This window comes from Pseudomyrmex gracilis, unplaced genomic scaffold, assembly GCF_002006095.1.
Source record: "Pseudomyrmex gracilis isolate BER0280 unplaced genomic scaffold, ASM200609v1 scaffold_182, whole genome shotgun sequence".
NCBI lineage: Eukaryota > Metazoa > Arthropoda > Insecta > Hymenoptera > Formicidae > Pseudomyrmex > Pseudomyrmex gracilis.
This window is the reverse complement of record NW_018020766.1, coordinates 118,271-136,281: the sequence shown is the minus strand read 5'-3', so window position 1 is coordinate 136,281 and position 18,011 is coordinate 118,271. Positions and strand designations below refer to the sequence as shown.

Genomic DNA, 18,011 nt, shown 5'->3' with positions numbered 1-18,011 from the left:
TCGAAGAGCGAGACAAATCTCCAGAACCGGCGATATCACGATTATAAACTTATTCCCGAGCCTTCGTGACCGATCTTGTGCGCGATTTATGTCAAACGCATTAAAGTTTTCGCGTTAACGTTAGATGAAAGTTTATAAGCTACTAGAGAAGCGACATCGGAAGAATTTAATTCTGGCGCCGTCGGTGCGAGACCTTCCACCGGCTTTTCTCCACATGATTGACGGGACCTTAATCTCTGGAAGAAAATAAGAAATTTCTCGATGTAATAGAATTGTTAAATCAAATCAGATTTTTGAGAATAAAAAAGTTCTTTCTTTTTAAGAAACGATTCGAAAAAAATTCCACGAGAAATAGGAGCGCGGTGGCGGCAACAATCCGTCGCGCTCTGTCGAACATAGCATATTTTATTTCACGTCTTTTTTCTCTCTCTCGTTGTTTCAGAAGGACGTATTCTGGAGTTACATTCGCCCGATGGGGTGCACGAGTGCTGGTTGAGAGCCGCTGATAACACCGAGGCGAACGTCTGGTTCAATGCTTTGCACTCGGCGTTGGCAGCCCTCACCTTGAAAGCATTACGACTGGCCTCAGCACTTCCGGATCCGCAGCAGCTTCAGCATATTGGCTGGCTCGCGAGGAGACATTGTCTTCAGGTATAGTAGAAGTTTTCCACTTCTGCTAAGAGAGATATGCTTGACATCTTTCCAACATCCTTTGCGCGATTATTCAACCAACCGATCCGATCGACCATTGAAATTTTTTGCGCGCAAACGTCGCAAAATTCAACGCATGCAAAAGTTTGGAGAAATTTTATTCCATCTTTTTTTAACACTTTTTTCTAGAAGACGCATTACACGCTCTCTTTGCAAAGAGAATTGCATCCTCCTCACAGAGTGTTAGATCCCCGTATCTATACGTTTGGAACTTAATTTCCCGGCTCTTTCGATCCCACCGCTATCGCGGCGGATTGAGAGAGTGATTTTTTTTTTTTTTTTCGACAGTTTGTCAAAGGGTTGACGCAAAAAACCTCCCGATAAGAAGCGCCCGCATATAACCCGACTAGCAATTTACCGAAAACCATATTCGATTGTTATTCCACAGTCGCGGCGCGACTATGCGCGAGTTTGCATATCCATCGAATCCGATTTTCTTATATATAGTTTCTCAAAATGTCGATTTCGCGATTTCCCATAGCGGCGAGGGACGAAACCCTTTGCAGCGAGAATCAATATTTACGGATAAGAGGAAGCGACAACAGACGGTGCTTGCTGAGACACTATGTGATAGTACAGACAAGCCCGCATATATAGGATTATTCAACGTCAACGTTATAGGAAAGCAGGCGACGAGAGGGACCCAGAATTCAGCCCTCATCAATCGATCTTCCTTGGTCGCACGCACCATATTGCCTGATTACTGTCGCGACCGTTCAAATACGTGCTCGTTCGGTTGGCCCCGTCAAGAGACGTCGGCCAGTATTTAAGCAGCTCGTGGGACGATTTCCGAGGAGGGAACCGGCAATCAGGCGCGCTAATGCCAATCAATTATGTGCCGGTAGCCCGCGTTGCCCTACGGCCCTCCTGCGGCGTCCTTGATGCCGCTGCCGGCGCTCACAGGGCGGTCCTTTATCAACAAGGCAACATCCGGCGACGGGGCTTCGCGTATTAGTTATCGATTCCCGTCGGTTATACGATCGGTGGATCGATAGCGTCGGCAGGTCCCAACGTCGTCGATGCCCTGGCTCGCCATCGCTCGCCACCGTTTACCTGCTGTGATCTCTGCAAGTGACACGTCCACAGAGTTAGATGAGCGGAGAGAGCTAAGCGGAGATGGAAAGATCAACTGTCGCACCTCTGGATGTGCGACGCTCTCTCCGGTGATGATATTTAATTGGAAACTGTGCTAGATAGAAACGAGAGGATTTCCGTTTCCGATGAAGTTCGCGGATTCGCAAATAAATAGCCGGCGACGTCGATGAAAATCATAATTTAAGTGTGACTCGTTATTTCGATCAATTGAACATTTTAGTGTTGTATAGACGTGAATATATGGCTTTGGAATTGATTAAAATATCGTCTACCGGTACCGTCTCGGATGCCTTTATTGGATATTTGCGGTCGCAGATAATGTCAATTTTATCTTTTACTCACAAAACTTGTGAGTTGATTCAACATTGGTGACTCACTTTTCTTGTTCTGATTCAGTAGAACGTGTAATGGGGGGCGATAAAAATAAATAACTTTATTTGTTGGAAACATGAAAATCATTTGCTTCAAATCGGAAACTGGTAAATATGCAGTTATACGGACCACCCTTCGATTTCAACAATTTCGACATATGTTGTCAAGGTCACCTCCCTGAGTAATAATATGAAGATTTTAGCCGTCGCTCGTTGTTTGTTAAAAAGTTATAAACAAAAGAAGTTTTATAAATGAACTCTTATTTTTTCCGACACCATGTACATTTTGTTTGTGTTGTAGGCAAGGGGGCTTTGTAATGGGGGGCGATAAAAATAAATACTTCATTTGTTGGAAACATGAAAATCGTTTGCTTCAAATTGGAAACTGGTAAATATGAAGTTATACGGACCACCCTTCGATTTCAACAAGTTCGACATATGTTGTCAAGGTCACCTCCCTGAGTAATAATATGAAGATTTTAGCCGTCGCTCGTTGTTTGTTAAAAAGTTATAAACAAAAGAAGTTTTATAAATGATCTCTTATTTTTTCCGACACCATGTACATTTTGTTTGTGTTGTAGACAAGGGGGCTTTGCCTCTCCTCTTATACCTTCTCGAGGAAAAATAAAGAACGGCTTTCGATTAAATGTCGCTTCATGTCAAGAGTGTATACGTGGATTTTCGAGGGGAAGAAGGGGGGCGAAGCCACTACCTCCGCGGGGGGACAAAGTCCCTCTGTCTACACGCTTACAACACGAACAAGAAGAACATAAACAATAAATAAAGTAGTCTTGTTAAAAAAAGCCAAACGCCGTTACGTACACGAGGAACGTACAGACAAATGTTTCACAATAATATTGAAAACTACTAAATGATATTGAATTTTGTTCGAACCAATGAATAATATTTACAAATGTATTATAATAACAACAGACATATATTGTCAAATATTGCAAATAATAAAGAAGAAAAATAATACAAAATGTACATAGTGTGTCGGAAAATAAGAGTGTATTGACGCAACTTCTTTTGTTTATAACTTTTTGACAAACAACGATTGACGGCTAAAACCTTCGTATTATTATTCAGGGATGTGACTTTGACAACATATGTCAAAATTGTTGAGATCGGAGATTTGATCCGTATAACTGCATATCCACCTATTTTTCACGAATATTTATTGTTTCAATATTCGGCATCTTTTAGTTGGCGCTTACATAGATAGATAGATAGATAGTGTTTATTGATTCCCCTTAGGGTTACAATACCTTACACAAAAATCTTACATCTACTCTTACAACTAACCTTACAACTAACTTAAAACTAAAATACCTATATACACACACACGCAATCGCTTTACCCTACTCTACGCAATGTGGACCTCCCCTTTCGGCAATCAACTCTATCCAGCTACTCCGCCATCGGTCCCCATACTCTCTTTACTCTCATACATACAATTACACAATTCTTTCCACACACCCATTCACTCAACTCCCACTCACCAACTTTCATCCCTCCCTTCCTAATCACTCCTCTCCCTCCCCCTGTCCTACCTCTTTTTCCGTTCCCCTATATTTCTCCAACCTCCTTAACCATCCTTCTCCCTCCCCCAGCACCATTTCAATCATGTCCTCCCAATTCCCTTCCGCCCCCCATACCCCACAATCCTCCCACACATTAGTTGGCGCTTATTACATATTACGCGAATATTCCGACTCCAATATTGACCCCCGCAAGTTTGTACATAGACGGGAGATAAACATACAGATGTCTTTGTTTCCGATATTTTACATTCGTATAAATCTCGCGCACCCCGCTATCGTTCGAATCTGTCGCGCGAGATACGCTCTCTCGCTCGGCGCGAACCAGCGCGCCGGCATATTCATTAGCACACACCGGCGATGAGCGGCGCGCGTTTGAGCAGAATTTATTGATCGGTGATCCATGACACCGGGAACCGATCGGCGTGTGTCATTTAATTAACGATCCGATGGGATATTTAAGTGCCGTTGTCGGTAATCCAGCCGGGCGAAGCGAGCGTTTATGGATTTCCCCGGACACGTGGTCCCCCTCCGTCCCCCCCACCGTGACCAACTGACTGGACGAGTTGTATCATTATTTAGAAGCGCGCACTTGCTTGCGGAAACGTTCGCGTTGAGCACCGCGCAAAGCTCGTAAAGTTCTGGGATATTGCGTTTTATGAACGGCGGTTTCTGTAGATCGGGCCGGCCTCCCCCCCCCCCCTCATTCCCCTCGGTCGTTGAAACGAAGGACGAGTAAATGCGCGCCGATTGCGCATGGCGTTTTTTTCATAACTGTCGCGAAAGCGCCGTGCGAAAAAAAAATACTCAAAACCACCGTGGAAAACGCACTATCCACGCGATGTGCGGGCGATGTGAGGGCGAGAGTGTGTGTGTGTGTGTGTGTGTGTACGCGTCGCGCGCGCGAGCCAGTCGACTCTCTGTATATGTATCTTATATATATCTGCATCCGCGCGCACGTTCTGTCATCCTGTTTAATGTCGTCCGCAGCGTGCCGTCTACGCGCGCTTAAATCGGCGATTTATTTTATTTGCCATTGGATAGACGTAATCGATTTCCGGCGCTGGTTGCGTTTCGACGATTTCGATTCCGCGCGCGCGCTAGCTTGCCGCGTTAGCCGATTATAATTGTTGTTATCCGCACTTGTTTGGATTACATAGTTTGAAAATAAAATGTAAAAAAATCTAAAAAAAAGATAAAATATATTACACAAATCCACGTAAATCCTCTTCGTGTTCATTTTATTGATAGGATAATTACACGAGGACTCGCGCGCTCTCAAACATTATTTAACGAAACTAAAGCAATAAAAGCGAACAATTATTTTTTAAAAAATATGTTTGTTTGTTTTATCGAATTTTACAACCGAACCAATACTAGACTCACTTTTCTTTGTTATTTTTACGCGCGCTTTAACAATACGCTGCAGACATTTACGTGCGCGCACGTAAACGCGCGTTCTCTTCAGATATTGTTTCCTCTCTCGGAAACGCGTTTCGATATCGAAAGATTCTCCCATGCTCGCGCGTTTCCTCCCATGTTTTACAATCTGAAAAACATTGTGTCCGGAATCAATTGCTTGGCGATTGGCGCGCGTGTAAGCACCGGTGTCGCAAGGACGGTTCTTTTTGTCCGTAGAGAAAGGGAACAAACTGCGACGTTCTGCGTGGCCGGGGTTCTCGGCGATTTGTAGTAGAAGAGGAGTGACGCAAATACGAGTCGCGCGCTAAAGTTGTGAGGAGGGTAAGGGCAAGTCGATAAATCCAACAAGTTCACATATTCGAAACGGGAAACGCGACGCCGCGCCCCCAAAAGTAACGCCCCCGGGAAAAAGTCCGAAGGGACGCGCACATATATATATAGGCCAGAATGGCGGAATGTTGTTTTCTCTAATCTCGTATATACGACCGCAATAAAGTGTCAATCTCGGCAAAGAAATGTGTTCGGGATCCGATTCTCTCGACTGGCGTGTGGCGCACTGTGTGTTGCGTTTCCCTCGAATCGTGATTCACGGTGCGAGGGAAACACCGACACGCCGAGAGACGACCGGAGATTAGACGAAATTGAAATCGCAAACACGAAGATACGAGACTTATGTTATTCCGATTTCTTTCGCGCGCGTGTTGCAAAGCCCCCCAATTCGTTGATGCGCATCAACCGAGACCAACTCCAACGTGTGTGTTTTTTTTGACCTCAACTGACTTTTATACTTGATATTGTGACCATTGTCTAGCTTAGTCTAGTTGCTACGCGTGGATTCTAGAACTTTCCATGTTTATTTTTAGTATCATAAAAACCGACGGTTAGCGATAAAACCGTGACGCACCTATCGACCCTTCGAAATACCTTACATTCCATATATAAGACAATCTTTCGACACAGGAAATAATTGTCCTAGCACACAGCCGAATCTAGAACCTTTCTAGATTATTTTCGAACATTCGAGAATGCTCTAGAATCAGGGACTTATTACCGGTATGATTTCAATACCGGTATTATACTAGAGATTGTATACCGTTACCGTTATAGTACCGAAACCGATATGTACCGAAAACCAATATGTACCGAAAACCGTAATAAAATACCGGTATTATTTCGGTATTCCTACTAATGGTATTCTTAAAAATTAGATTAAGTTAATTAAAGCAATTTTTGTTGCATAATTAATCTTCCTATCGCTTATTGGACTTATAGACCGACAAAATATAAAGACGCTTTTTTTTTATAAACCAATTGAAGCAGCTGTTTATTCATGCTTTCTTTTATTACGTAGCATGACTAATGTAAAGTGAAATTTTTAACAAATTTGGATATTGATAAATATGTCTATGTGTATTTTGTTACTGTTCTTAATTATATTAATTATCGTTACTGTTCTTAATTATATAAAAAAATAATAATAATTTAAATAATATTAAGTTTTTGTGCGGCAGTTTTTTATAAACATTATATTATTAAAAAGTGTTATCAACATAATGACAACACTTATAGTTTTAAAATATTACTTTTAAAAAATCACGAAAAAATTATCGGTAAATATAGGTAAATATGGGTAAATATACCGGTATTATCGTATATCGGTATGACGTCATACCGGTATTTCTGCATTTCGGTTTGNATAAGGGTTTTCATAGTATTACCCAAAAATATCGGTAAAATACCGGTATTTTGCATACCGGTATAAGTCCCTGTCTAGAATATTACCAAATAAGGAAAACTCCAGAACCTTCCTTGGCCGAACTCAGGCCCTGATAAAAGCGCGTCCTCGAACCGAGGCGGGCAGTCAGAATCGAACAGTCAGTTACGGTCAATCATTTTATCATCACGTAGTTATTAGTAGTGAACTGTGTATCTTAATCATAGTCGCGCAGTTATTTTAAACAATTATTGTAACATCGTCACAAGAAACCTGTGCGAAATAGAACTGAATAAACAATTTTTATATTAATCGGTGTGACGATTCTTACAATATTTGATCGCGTAAGTCGCGTCGTAATAACGATCGATTTTTAATCGATTGTTATCCGGTCACTTGCGCGCGCTAAATGTTTCATTCAAAATAACGTTTGAAGTTCATTATGTGCAAAAGAAAACCGATATTGCGTCTGAAATTGAGAGTGAATATCATCGAAATATCACAAACGGCAAACAAAATCCTCGCTAAAACGATGTAATTATCTTGTCATCTGTAACGATTTCTTTTTTTTTTTTTTTGTCAGTTTGCAGCAGTCATGCGTGCGCAATGGATAAAAAAAAAAGAAAAAAAGAGTCGATTGGGCGGGAACAAATAGCGAGAATACATCGAGCGCAAAAAGCGTTAAAATTCCACATCAAAGTGCGTCGATGGCGTCGATTAATTTCGTCGTGTCGTGTCTGCTCGCTCGCGATAAACGAATTTTCATGGAATTTCGGGTGATCGCGGGGCACTTTCGGAGAAACAGCCTCGACGAGCCATTATAATTTCCATGAAAATCGAACAGACGCTTGGGGAAAACGATCGCTTCATTTCAACGTAACCCTCCCGCTACGAATATAAATTCGTTCCCAATCATACTGCAATTTCTGTTTACTCAGTTCTTACGCCGTGTCCCGCGCTCGGACAGTGCGGCACGTCGAACAGAGGCGTATATATATATGTATATATATATATATATTTAACTGTCACTTTGTTTTTTATCGAAATTAAACAGCTTTCAAAATGGGCTGAAGTACAAACAATGATAACGACGACATTAATTTAATATAAATGGGTAACACGCGTCGCAAACAGTGTTTTTTTTTTTTTAACGATCATTTTGTTTCGCAACAAAATCTTCATGATGACAATTTATTCGCGAAACAAAAAACTGCGAGAGAGATATTAAAATCAAAGTTTGGAAGAAAATGTATATATACAAATGACAATAAAAAAAAAAAGTACAGTAGGTAATTGTACGTAATCATCGCCTACCTTCAGCCGATGGAGAAAATTAAGATCGCAATCTCTTAAAAAACTTGCGGTTCTCTGCAAACTTTTGTAGGTTGTTGCTATTTATTTCTTTTCTTTTTTTTTTTTTTTCTAGCTGTAATAAGATCGTTTTCAAATGCGAAACATGAACGTAGTGGCAAGTTTGAAAGCAATTTGTTTGCTCGTTCCCGGCCAACCACGTTAGATTAAATCCGAAGCTGAGCGAGCATTAAATTAGCCGAAAATTAACGAGGCCGCGCTCTTTAAGTATATTTTAATTAATCCGAGCATGTGGTACGGCCGCATGCGCAGTTTCGCATATTTTTTCGCTAACACAGAGTTAACGTAATTGAGCAAAACTTAAAGCGCGCCTCTCAATTAACCTCTCCCGCGGAAAAAAAAAAATAAAAAAAAAAAAAAACAAAACGCGTTTGCTTTGTAATGCCTTTCCTTCTTTCCTTTCGTATAGTCAAATGTAAAATTAAACGCAACGTGAACATAAATAAAAACCTCAGCGTGTGTAAAAAAAACGGCTGCGAAAGTTATCGAAACTATTATTCGTTATTTCGAAAATCACGGCGGTGTTTCTCGTGGAAATACGAGAAAATTCGTGATAAATCCCCGAGGAGAAGCGTGACCTGCCATATTTTATAAAATTGTGCATCGTGTCTGTGTTTTACAACGATGAATATGCGGGCAAGTTTTAAGTGCTTGATCTTTGACGATAAATTTTAATGAACGATATCGTTGTCGCGCGCGCGTGCCAACATACCGCGGCTGTAAGGTGCACTGCAATTTGTAAGTTTTAAAATTGTGTACATCTCCATATGAAGCGGAGATAAAAAAAAAAAAAAAAGTAGAATTTTTATAGTCAGCGTTTCACGTTCGATTCTCTTCTCTAAACGTGAAGTAATAGCATTGTAAAGAGCGACAATAAACTTACCCCTGTCGTCACCCTTCCCTATCATCATTCTTTACTGCCTCTCCTCGCTCCTTCCCCTTTTATCGACTAAAGTCCTTCGTTCCGGCTAACCGGAAATAGTTTCAGGGGTTAAGAAGAATAGGACTTAGTGAGAGGAATGCAGAATCAGCATCGTTGAGAAGAGAGAGAGAGAGAGAGAGAGAGAGAGAGAGAGAGAGTTTAGGGTAAGAGTACTTTGAGCTGGCCGGGCTTTTCCGATCGCTCAAACCCACCAATCGACGGTTTCGTCCGGCCGCCGGTATTTATTCGGCGTGCCTTTCTCGACGGAGTTTGCCGGTAACTGCTATTTTAACCCGCTCAACCCTTTTCTTACCCTATGACTGCTCTTTCCCCTTCAATTCTCATGTTTCTCACGATCGAAATAGATGCGCGGTAGAGTCGTCTACGTGTTCGTATTTCGCGCGCGCGCGAGCGTATATGTATATCACCACGTGTATCAACGAAACATATCAGCTTTAGATATTGCGATTTATCGAAGATTATTCTCAATAAATTTGGTCAATTTACTTCAACAACAATTCCAAACAAATTAACCCTCGGAGAACACACTGGGTCAATTTGACCCTGTTCGTCGACTTTGATCAAAATATTTTGCTTCAATTTTGCTTTTTTGTAATATATTTTTTACAATGTTAATAATGTTAACGACACTTTAAAACTATATAGGCATATTCCAAACTGTTCAAAATATACCCAAAAATTTTTTCAAGCCAATCGGATAGGTGCATTTTAAATGGTAGCATCTCAAAAAGTGGACAGGGTCAAATTGACCCAGATTGTTCTTCTTGATTGAAAAAATAGGTGTGTTCCCCGAGGGTTAAATAAAACTCCGCGATTTATAAATAAAATTTAAATCAAAATAAAAGTGTGCTCGGTAGCCTAACGGGGAAGGCGACGGCCCGGAAAGCCGGAGATTTCAGATTCGACTCCTGGCTGAGGAGTTTTAATCGCAATATTTTAAAATTAGTGGGAGGTATACGGGGTCCTTCATATATATATGTGATGCAAATCCAGCATCCTATATGGAGGAAAAAAATTATTTCGAAATATATATGTGTATGCATATATATATATTTAACGCTAGATATACCAGCTATTTAAATATACCTATTAAAAAATACAAAAAATATATTTGTTACGAATATATATAAAGTAACATTGAGTTCATAAAATGTATTCTCTACTTATAGCTACAAAAGTCATAACATCATTTCGGAAAGCAAATGTTACATGCAGTATGAATTTTGAATTGAAATTGCACGACCAGTCAAAATGACTGGTCTGGTAAATCTAGTGTTAAGCACATTCACGCACAACATCCTTCAAACGGCTCTTCATGTCCTTATATTCATATACTATAAAAGATTTATTGAGCCTGAGAGTAATCTCTATCACCAGTTATTAAATTAAAATTTTTTTGTTTTCTACTTTTACTGAAGATATCAAGACTTTTGTTATTTACAGTAAAAATATTTGATATTTTATATATAAAAATACATATGTATAGTTTTTTAATATATAAATTATAAAATTTTTAATATTCTGCTCGCGTATACCAAAGCAAGAGTGAAGTTGCCGCTTTACCGCAAGTATCCTCTCCGACAGAGTAACGACTCTTCGCCCTTCGATTACTCGATTTCTGAAAGCTCTTTCACATACGGTGCACCTTGCAAACCCGCGGACTGCGTCGAGGAGCTCGTTATTAATTAGAACGCGAGCCACTATCGGTCCTCAAACACAGACACCGACGGGTTTCCTATCCATAATCTTCCCTCGGACCTTCCTCTCACCCTTTCTCTCTCTCTCTCTCTCTCCCTCTCTCTCTCTCTCTCTCTCTCTGTATTCTACTCTTCCGCAGTGATATCCGTCTCACTCTCTGTACGGAAGTGGATAGTGCATCAGCAATGCTAAGCAAACTGCGGCTGGAACGACGGATCAAGAGACGATCGTGTTCGTTTGCCAGTGACGGTGTGCATGTGCGTACGTGTGTCAATATCCGTGCAAGTGTCTCTACACGATGACACAGATAGGGTAGGGAATGTGGAGTTGGCACTTTTGCGTTTGTGTGAACGATGGATACATCGCCATCTCTTCTACTCCGTCTCTCGTTCTTTCTAATAAGTTCCATAACGTCGAAGAAAAAAATTCGAGTCGAGATGTTCTCATTTTTTTTTTTTTTTTTTTATTTTCGACAAAACATAAAAATACAAACACAAACGAACGCGATGTTCACGTAATGGCGGATATTTGTGTATCGAGAGAATTGAATCCATCTCAGAAAAGGACAAAGGAAATTCAAATCCGTTGTGGAAAAGTCGCCAAATGATACATTCGGAAATCAAATTCGCCGCTTATTCGACTCGAAGGGAACGCAAACAAAGTAAAATCCGAAGAAAATCTCCGGCCTCGTCTGGATGGTTGCAATTTTAATGCGGTCTCATTTCCGTCGTACCCAATTAAGGCGTAATTGAATTGCCAAGGAAAATTAATTTGTCGGTTATGTCTTGATGGCGAAGTCCTTCTGGAGGGAGGACCTTACCTTCACCACCTCCTCTCGCTACTTTTAGCAATTATGCGTAAGTTTGCGTAAACAACTGCGGCCGCGCGGTACGAAGCGATTATCAATTAAGAATAATTTGTTTTTTTTCCATCAATGAGATATACAGGGTGTCCCAGAATTGGTTTAACATCTCTCGTAGGCAGGTAGAAGGAATAAAACTGAGTCGAAAAGTCCTATACCATTTTGCTAGATTCGCAATAGTTACTGAGATTTTTTTTTTCTTACGCGCGTAAGACAGCCCGGTGCACACTTATTCGCGGATCTTTGTTAATTAAAATCTCCGTAACTATTGCGAATCTAGCAAAATGGCATAGGACTTTTCGACTCAGTTTTATTCCTTCTACCTGCCTACGAGAGATGTTAAACCAATTCTGGGACACTCTGTATATACGACGTCAAATGTTATATTAATTGATTTTGACGCGAATTAAACGTATTCAATTATTTATTTAATTTCGCGCTGTCCGAGCGAAATTTGTGAATTTTTCGCGACGTGATCGCGAAGACACGGACAATTCGATATGCTTCTTTAAGGACGTTCTCCGACTACAGTAGTTAGCAATCTAAAATATCTCTTCTCGTGAATAAGTTTAGTACTGCTGTAACAAAGTTAAGTTGAGCTATTCAGCACTGCTGAAGACCCGCTTACTCTGCGCAGAAGTTCAAAAATAGCCGCAGTACACAGCGCACATAAATCCAGCAAAACAAAAAAAAAACCAAAAAAAAAGCTACAGTTTGAAAACAATGGTTGCTTGCCATATTATTCAAAATCGTATTTTAATTAAGACACTCTCCGCTACCGCATACTTGTTTTTTCAAAAAATCCTACAAAAATTGTCGTTAGTAACTTTAAAAAACCCCACTTCACAAAGGCTCGGCATAGGAAATCCATGTTAAAAATTGAAACTTAAATCTTCCGTATTTTTGGAATTTAACATTGCCACCCCTATTATCCAAAAAGGCTACGTACAAATAAGATCATAAACTATGTATATCGCAAATTTAAAGAAAATCCTAGGAAAATCAATAATTCGTAGAACGTCCTTAAAATAACGGTAGTACGTTTCCACGGAAAAAAACATAAACTCGAAAACTCGTTTTTATATTTTCTCGGGCGTATATAAAAGCTCCCCTTTAAAAGATATCTTCGGTAAATACGCGGACAGGCGACTTTAAGAACGATATCGTAACGTTTCCACTCGCTTGCGCGGAAGCGTTGCCGAGCTGGCTAACACTAACTCTCTCTCCATCCCCCCATCCTTACATTCGCCACCCCTCATACGAGGTGAGAGATATACCTCCTAATGTGCTTTCCATTAGAGTCGGCGTTACAAGGATGTAACGGCGGATACACAGGATGATCGCATTATCGCAGAATAACGACTATAACTACGAGCATAGTACATGCGGTAAAAGCCGATCTTTTCATATAGGTTGCGTCGCGATAAAACTGCACGCGCGGAACTTTTTTTTCTCTCTGTCTCTTACTATGTTTTGATTTTTGCAAAATCTCTTCCCCAAAAGCGCGCGCACGGGCTTTTCAGTGTTTCAAAATAAAAACAATGTTAAAAGTTTTGTGGAAAAAGAAACAATATTACAAATTGCAAAATGAAACGCGATATGTATGTGTTTAAAAAAAGAGAGAGAGAGAGAGAGAAAAATCAAAATCTCTCTCACGTAAATATCAAAAGAGTTGCAAAATTTTTGAAAAAACATTGCGCGACAGAAAAGATCATCTTTGCGAAATTATCGGCAATTAGAATTTCCACGTGCGCGGAAGTGTGCGGTCGCGCCTGTCCGCGGTGAAAACCACGATGGTGTACTTCTGATGGCGCGCTCCTGAAATTCTCTAACAATTTCATTTCATTAATCCTAACATTCTGTATCGCCGCGCGGTAGCGCCGAATCCGCCTTGTATTCCGAGAACGCATCATCGCGGGCATGTGCGCCAACTCGTGTTCAGAACAGAACTATAATATGTACAAGTCATGCTCGCAATAATAACAACATTGAGAGCTTTCGCGACGACGACGACGACGTTTCCACTTTAATCTCAATCTCAATACGCGATGTATATCTTCGTCGATTTTCCAAAGAATTGTTGATATAATCCAATCCGCACAATCTTCAGTGATAACAATATTAATTTCAGTCAACTTATATGCACACACGAGTGGGATTAATTAACGAAGAGCATTTCTCTGTATCTCATTACATTTCTAAGTAGGACGCCAGACATTGTTTGTGGAATTATCGCGAAGAATGGGTTATCCCGAAATACCTTTGTAGTTCGTTTGTTATTAATTTGCTGCCTACTCCCATACCTTACCCGGGAATTGTTATTTTAGTACCGGTATAAAGATTAGACGAAATTAGCCGAGATGATTTAGAACGCGGGTCGCGAGATCTCTTCCATCTCGCGCGCTTCCCTCGAGCACTCTCTCTTCCAAGTACAGCTGTGAGAGTGGATAGAGATATCCCGCGTTTAATCTTGTTTTAATCCTTGGCTTCCCGATAAATGTATAGTTGGGATTAATGCTCGCGAAAATATCGCTCGCGATTACACTTGTATTACCGGTTTGCTCGTAAACAGAAGTATGGCGCTCGATATCCATGTACGTAGACCGCCCTCCCTCTCCCCCCCCCCACGTTGAACGCGAAGGAAGATTTTGAGATCACTCTCTCTTGCGCTTTTATTGTTTACGAAGAAATAACCGAGTAGCGATAAACCGAGATATGGTTTGTATGAAGAATTGCGGTGACTAAAATGTAGAAAAAAAAGCGCGTATATACAGGGTGTCTGACAACGAACTATAAAGCCGACGTGTGTAGGTAGATCGAGTTATTCTGAACAGAAAAGTTATATACTATTTTGCAAAATTTGCAATATTTATTGAGATATGAATTAATAAATGTGAACCAATGAAGGCGCGGGGAGCAATGATCGGACTCTATAGGCGTGCACAATTATCAGCTCTACTCCTCGCTCGCCGTTGCTTGCTGCGTACCGCCGAATAGCGCCCGATCGCAAGAAACTGAGTCGTTTCGCGCTTGTTTGTTTACTCCGCCTCTCGTTACTAAGACATTACATGAGAGAAGCCATTTTTCTTTTCATCTGATAATCGTGCACGCCTATAGAGTCCGATCGTCGCTCCCCGCGTCTTCATTGGCTCACATTTATTAATTCATATCTCAATAAATATTGCGAATTTTGCAAAATGGTATATAACTTTTCTGTTCAGAATGACCCGATCTACCTACACACGTCGGCTTTATAGTGCGTTGTCAGACACCCTGTATATATATACAGGGTGTCCCAGAATTGCCGTACAATCTCTTGTAGGCAGGTAGAAGGAATAAAAGTGAGTCGAAAAGTCCTGAACCATTTTTTCTATTACTTAATTAATAAAGAAGTAATTATTCAGTAAATCGGGCCAAGCAGCGTCGATCTTTAACCAGGCGCACGTCAGTAAACGCTCACACGCACCAGGCGCGCGGCTCACTGACGTGCGCCTGGCTAAGAGTCGACGCTGATTGGCCTGATTTACTCAATAATTACTTCTTTGTTATAAATAATAGAAAAAAAATGGTTCAGGACTTTTCGACTCGCTTTTACTCCTTGTACCTGCCTACGAGAGATTGTACGGCACTTCTGGGACACCCTGTATATACGTTTTAAAAACCAGAAGTAAGAAACCACCAACTTTTCAGATGGCATCACGTACGATAAACTGATATCATTTCGTCGAAATGAGAAACGCGCGGCCGAAACGTTCTCAGCCGAAATGTTCTCACGTGGAAATATTTTTTCATTAGCATTTTTTTATTATCTCTTAGATAAGTTGCATCTTCTACGGAAGACAAAATGAGAAAAAAAACGAGATATCTGCTGTTCTTTCTCGTTTGATAACCAATCCTCTTTTCTTTCTCTCCCTCTCTCCCTCTTTCTCTCTCTCTCTCTCTTTTTTTCTCTCTCTCTCTCGAATTCGTTCGAACTTTTCCGACCCGGTCGATCGACCTTTTCCTTCTCCCACGCCGTTAGACATTCGCTCTCGGCCGTTTAATATTTCTCTCCTTTCGCTTGATTCCACATTGGTACTCTCGTCGTAGATTGCGCGACGTTTCCCCACTCCCGCTTTTTTCGCTCGATTTCACGGTTGCCACGACACGGAAGAAAATCGGCGTCACGGCGCGCGCCGATAAGACGACGATTGTGATATCTGCGGAGCACTGAAACGAAAAAAAAAAAAAAGAACAAGCGATGATTTTACGATTCTAAAAATTCTGTGACATTAATTTTTTTTCGATTTTTTGGCATTGAAGTTATCGAAATTATTTTTTTTTTTTTTTTTTTTTTTTTTATCTACTGTGTACGTAATCGTCAGAAAAGCGTTTGCAATCTGAATATATTTATAGATGCCGAGAACTTACTCGCATATAATGCCGCAATATGATTCGGATGGATAAAAAACGCTAAAATCCTTAAAAAAAAAAAAAACTGCTCTCTGATCCGATCTAAACAACTGCGCTTTTCGGTCACGACAGTTTCGTTTCCATATAAAATACGGTTCAACCAGCTCCGACAGTCCGCCGCATGGAGTTTTTTAATCTGCCGGATAAACTTTCCGATCTGATGTCGTTCGTCGACCAGGAGTGACTTCGTCAGAACTTCCGGTCTCTCCTTCCTTCTTCTCCCCCTATCTCTCCTCTTGTACACGGGATGTATCTCCTTACGCCGCTACTTACGGCAACTTTTCTGCGGAGCTTTAGGGAAAAGGCCGGGGACGAAGTTTGATCCTTCGTTCACCGAGAGAAAGGGGGCAGGAAGTCGTTTAAGATTAATGCGCTCTTCTTAGGTTGTTTCTCTTCACGACTTCAACGCATTTTGCGATTTTACTAACAAGGGAGCAAACTAGGAAGTTTTGATTTTAACTCGAAAATATGTAGAGTGGCTCTCGTTATATATAGCGGACAGAAAATAATATCAAGACGTTACGGTATTATGTGAAATTTATATCGGTACGCATATCTGATTAATATTGCAACAAGTTTTGCCTTCAACTTTTTAGAAAACGGCAGTTTTTTCTTACGTTACGTAAAAGCATAAACCCCCCCCCCCCAAAAAAAAAAAAACATCTCTGACGATCTCTCCGAACTTGTCTCAAAAACTAATACGGTCATGTAACTATACGATACGTATATCTCTTAACGTGAATTATAAACAATGGTAAATTTCCGCTATTAACACTAGATTTACCAGACCAGTCATTTTGACTGGTCGTGCAATTTCAATTCAAAATTTTTACCGCATGTAACATTTGCTTTCCGAAATGATGTTATGACTTTTGTAGCTATAAGTAGAGAATACATTTTATGAACTCAATGTTACTTTATATATATTCGTAACAAATATATTTTTTGTATTTTTTAATAGGTATATTTAAATAGCTGGTATATCTAGTGTTAAACTCCTTTCAAAATTTTGGTTTTTTTTTTTTTTTGGTTTTGATTCGCGAACGAGTACCGTCACATCTTGGGACGGAAGGACATTTTCTTGTCGCTTGTCGCATGAACAAAATAAACGTCGAGACGTTGCGCAATAATGTAATTGTAACCGAACGTCACGTTTTACTTCACATCACGGCAGATATAAAGAAACGATCGAGCGCGACAATGTATTTTTTGATAACATCGACTTTTGATTCTTTTATACCCAATATAAACTTAAAGTTTATTATTAAAAATCTTACAAATATAATTTTCTACTTTTCAATTTGCGCAAGCGCAAATGAAAACAATTGCATTTGTGATGTTTGAAATCAAAATAAGAGAAAATTAAACGTATATATATTATACATCGTGCTGTATGTATGTGCTTTCAGAACGGACGAGCCAGTAGCGAGAGCAGCGAGGACGGGGCCGGAAGTAGCGCGAGCACCTCGCGGGGCGCCGGGAGCGGATTCGGCGGATGCACGGGAGGGTGGCGCAGCGTCTTCGGAGCGGTTTCGGGTCGGGAACTCAGATTATACGAATGCGCACCCTGGAGTCCAGAAGCATGGGCTTCGCCGAGTATCACTTGTCCTCTTATCGCAACACGGTAAGTCACACAAAATGACGTTCCTCTGATTTTCTTTCTCCAGAATTTCAGAAAATTACCTTTGGTCGACTCGTATCCGAATTCAAATAGCGATTTCGGCTGGTCTGCACCGGTGTGCCACCTGTGTAGAGTTGGGTGCAATTGAGTGCAACACCGCATCGGTGTGTGTACTGATTACACTAACTGGCTCCGACTAATTTGTGAGA

The 18,011-nt window shown here is 40.7% G+C and overlaps 1 protein-coding gene across 1 annotated transcript in view; it reads left to right on the top strand.

The window, feature by feature from the left end:
- The window catches only part of LOC109858041 (beta-1-syntrophin), a 223,410-nt gene that overhangs the window by 182,408 nt on the left and 22,991 nt on the right, over positions 1 to 18,011 (top strand). The window contains exons 6-7 of the mRNA XM_020434916.1: positions 443 to 651; positions 17,591 to 17,805. Of these exons, the coding sequence (XP_020290505.1) occupies positions 443 to 651; positions 17,591 to 17,805 (424 nt within the window). The remainder of the gene's footprint in view (positions 1 to 442; positions 652 to 17,590; positions 17,806 to 18,011) is intronic.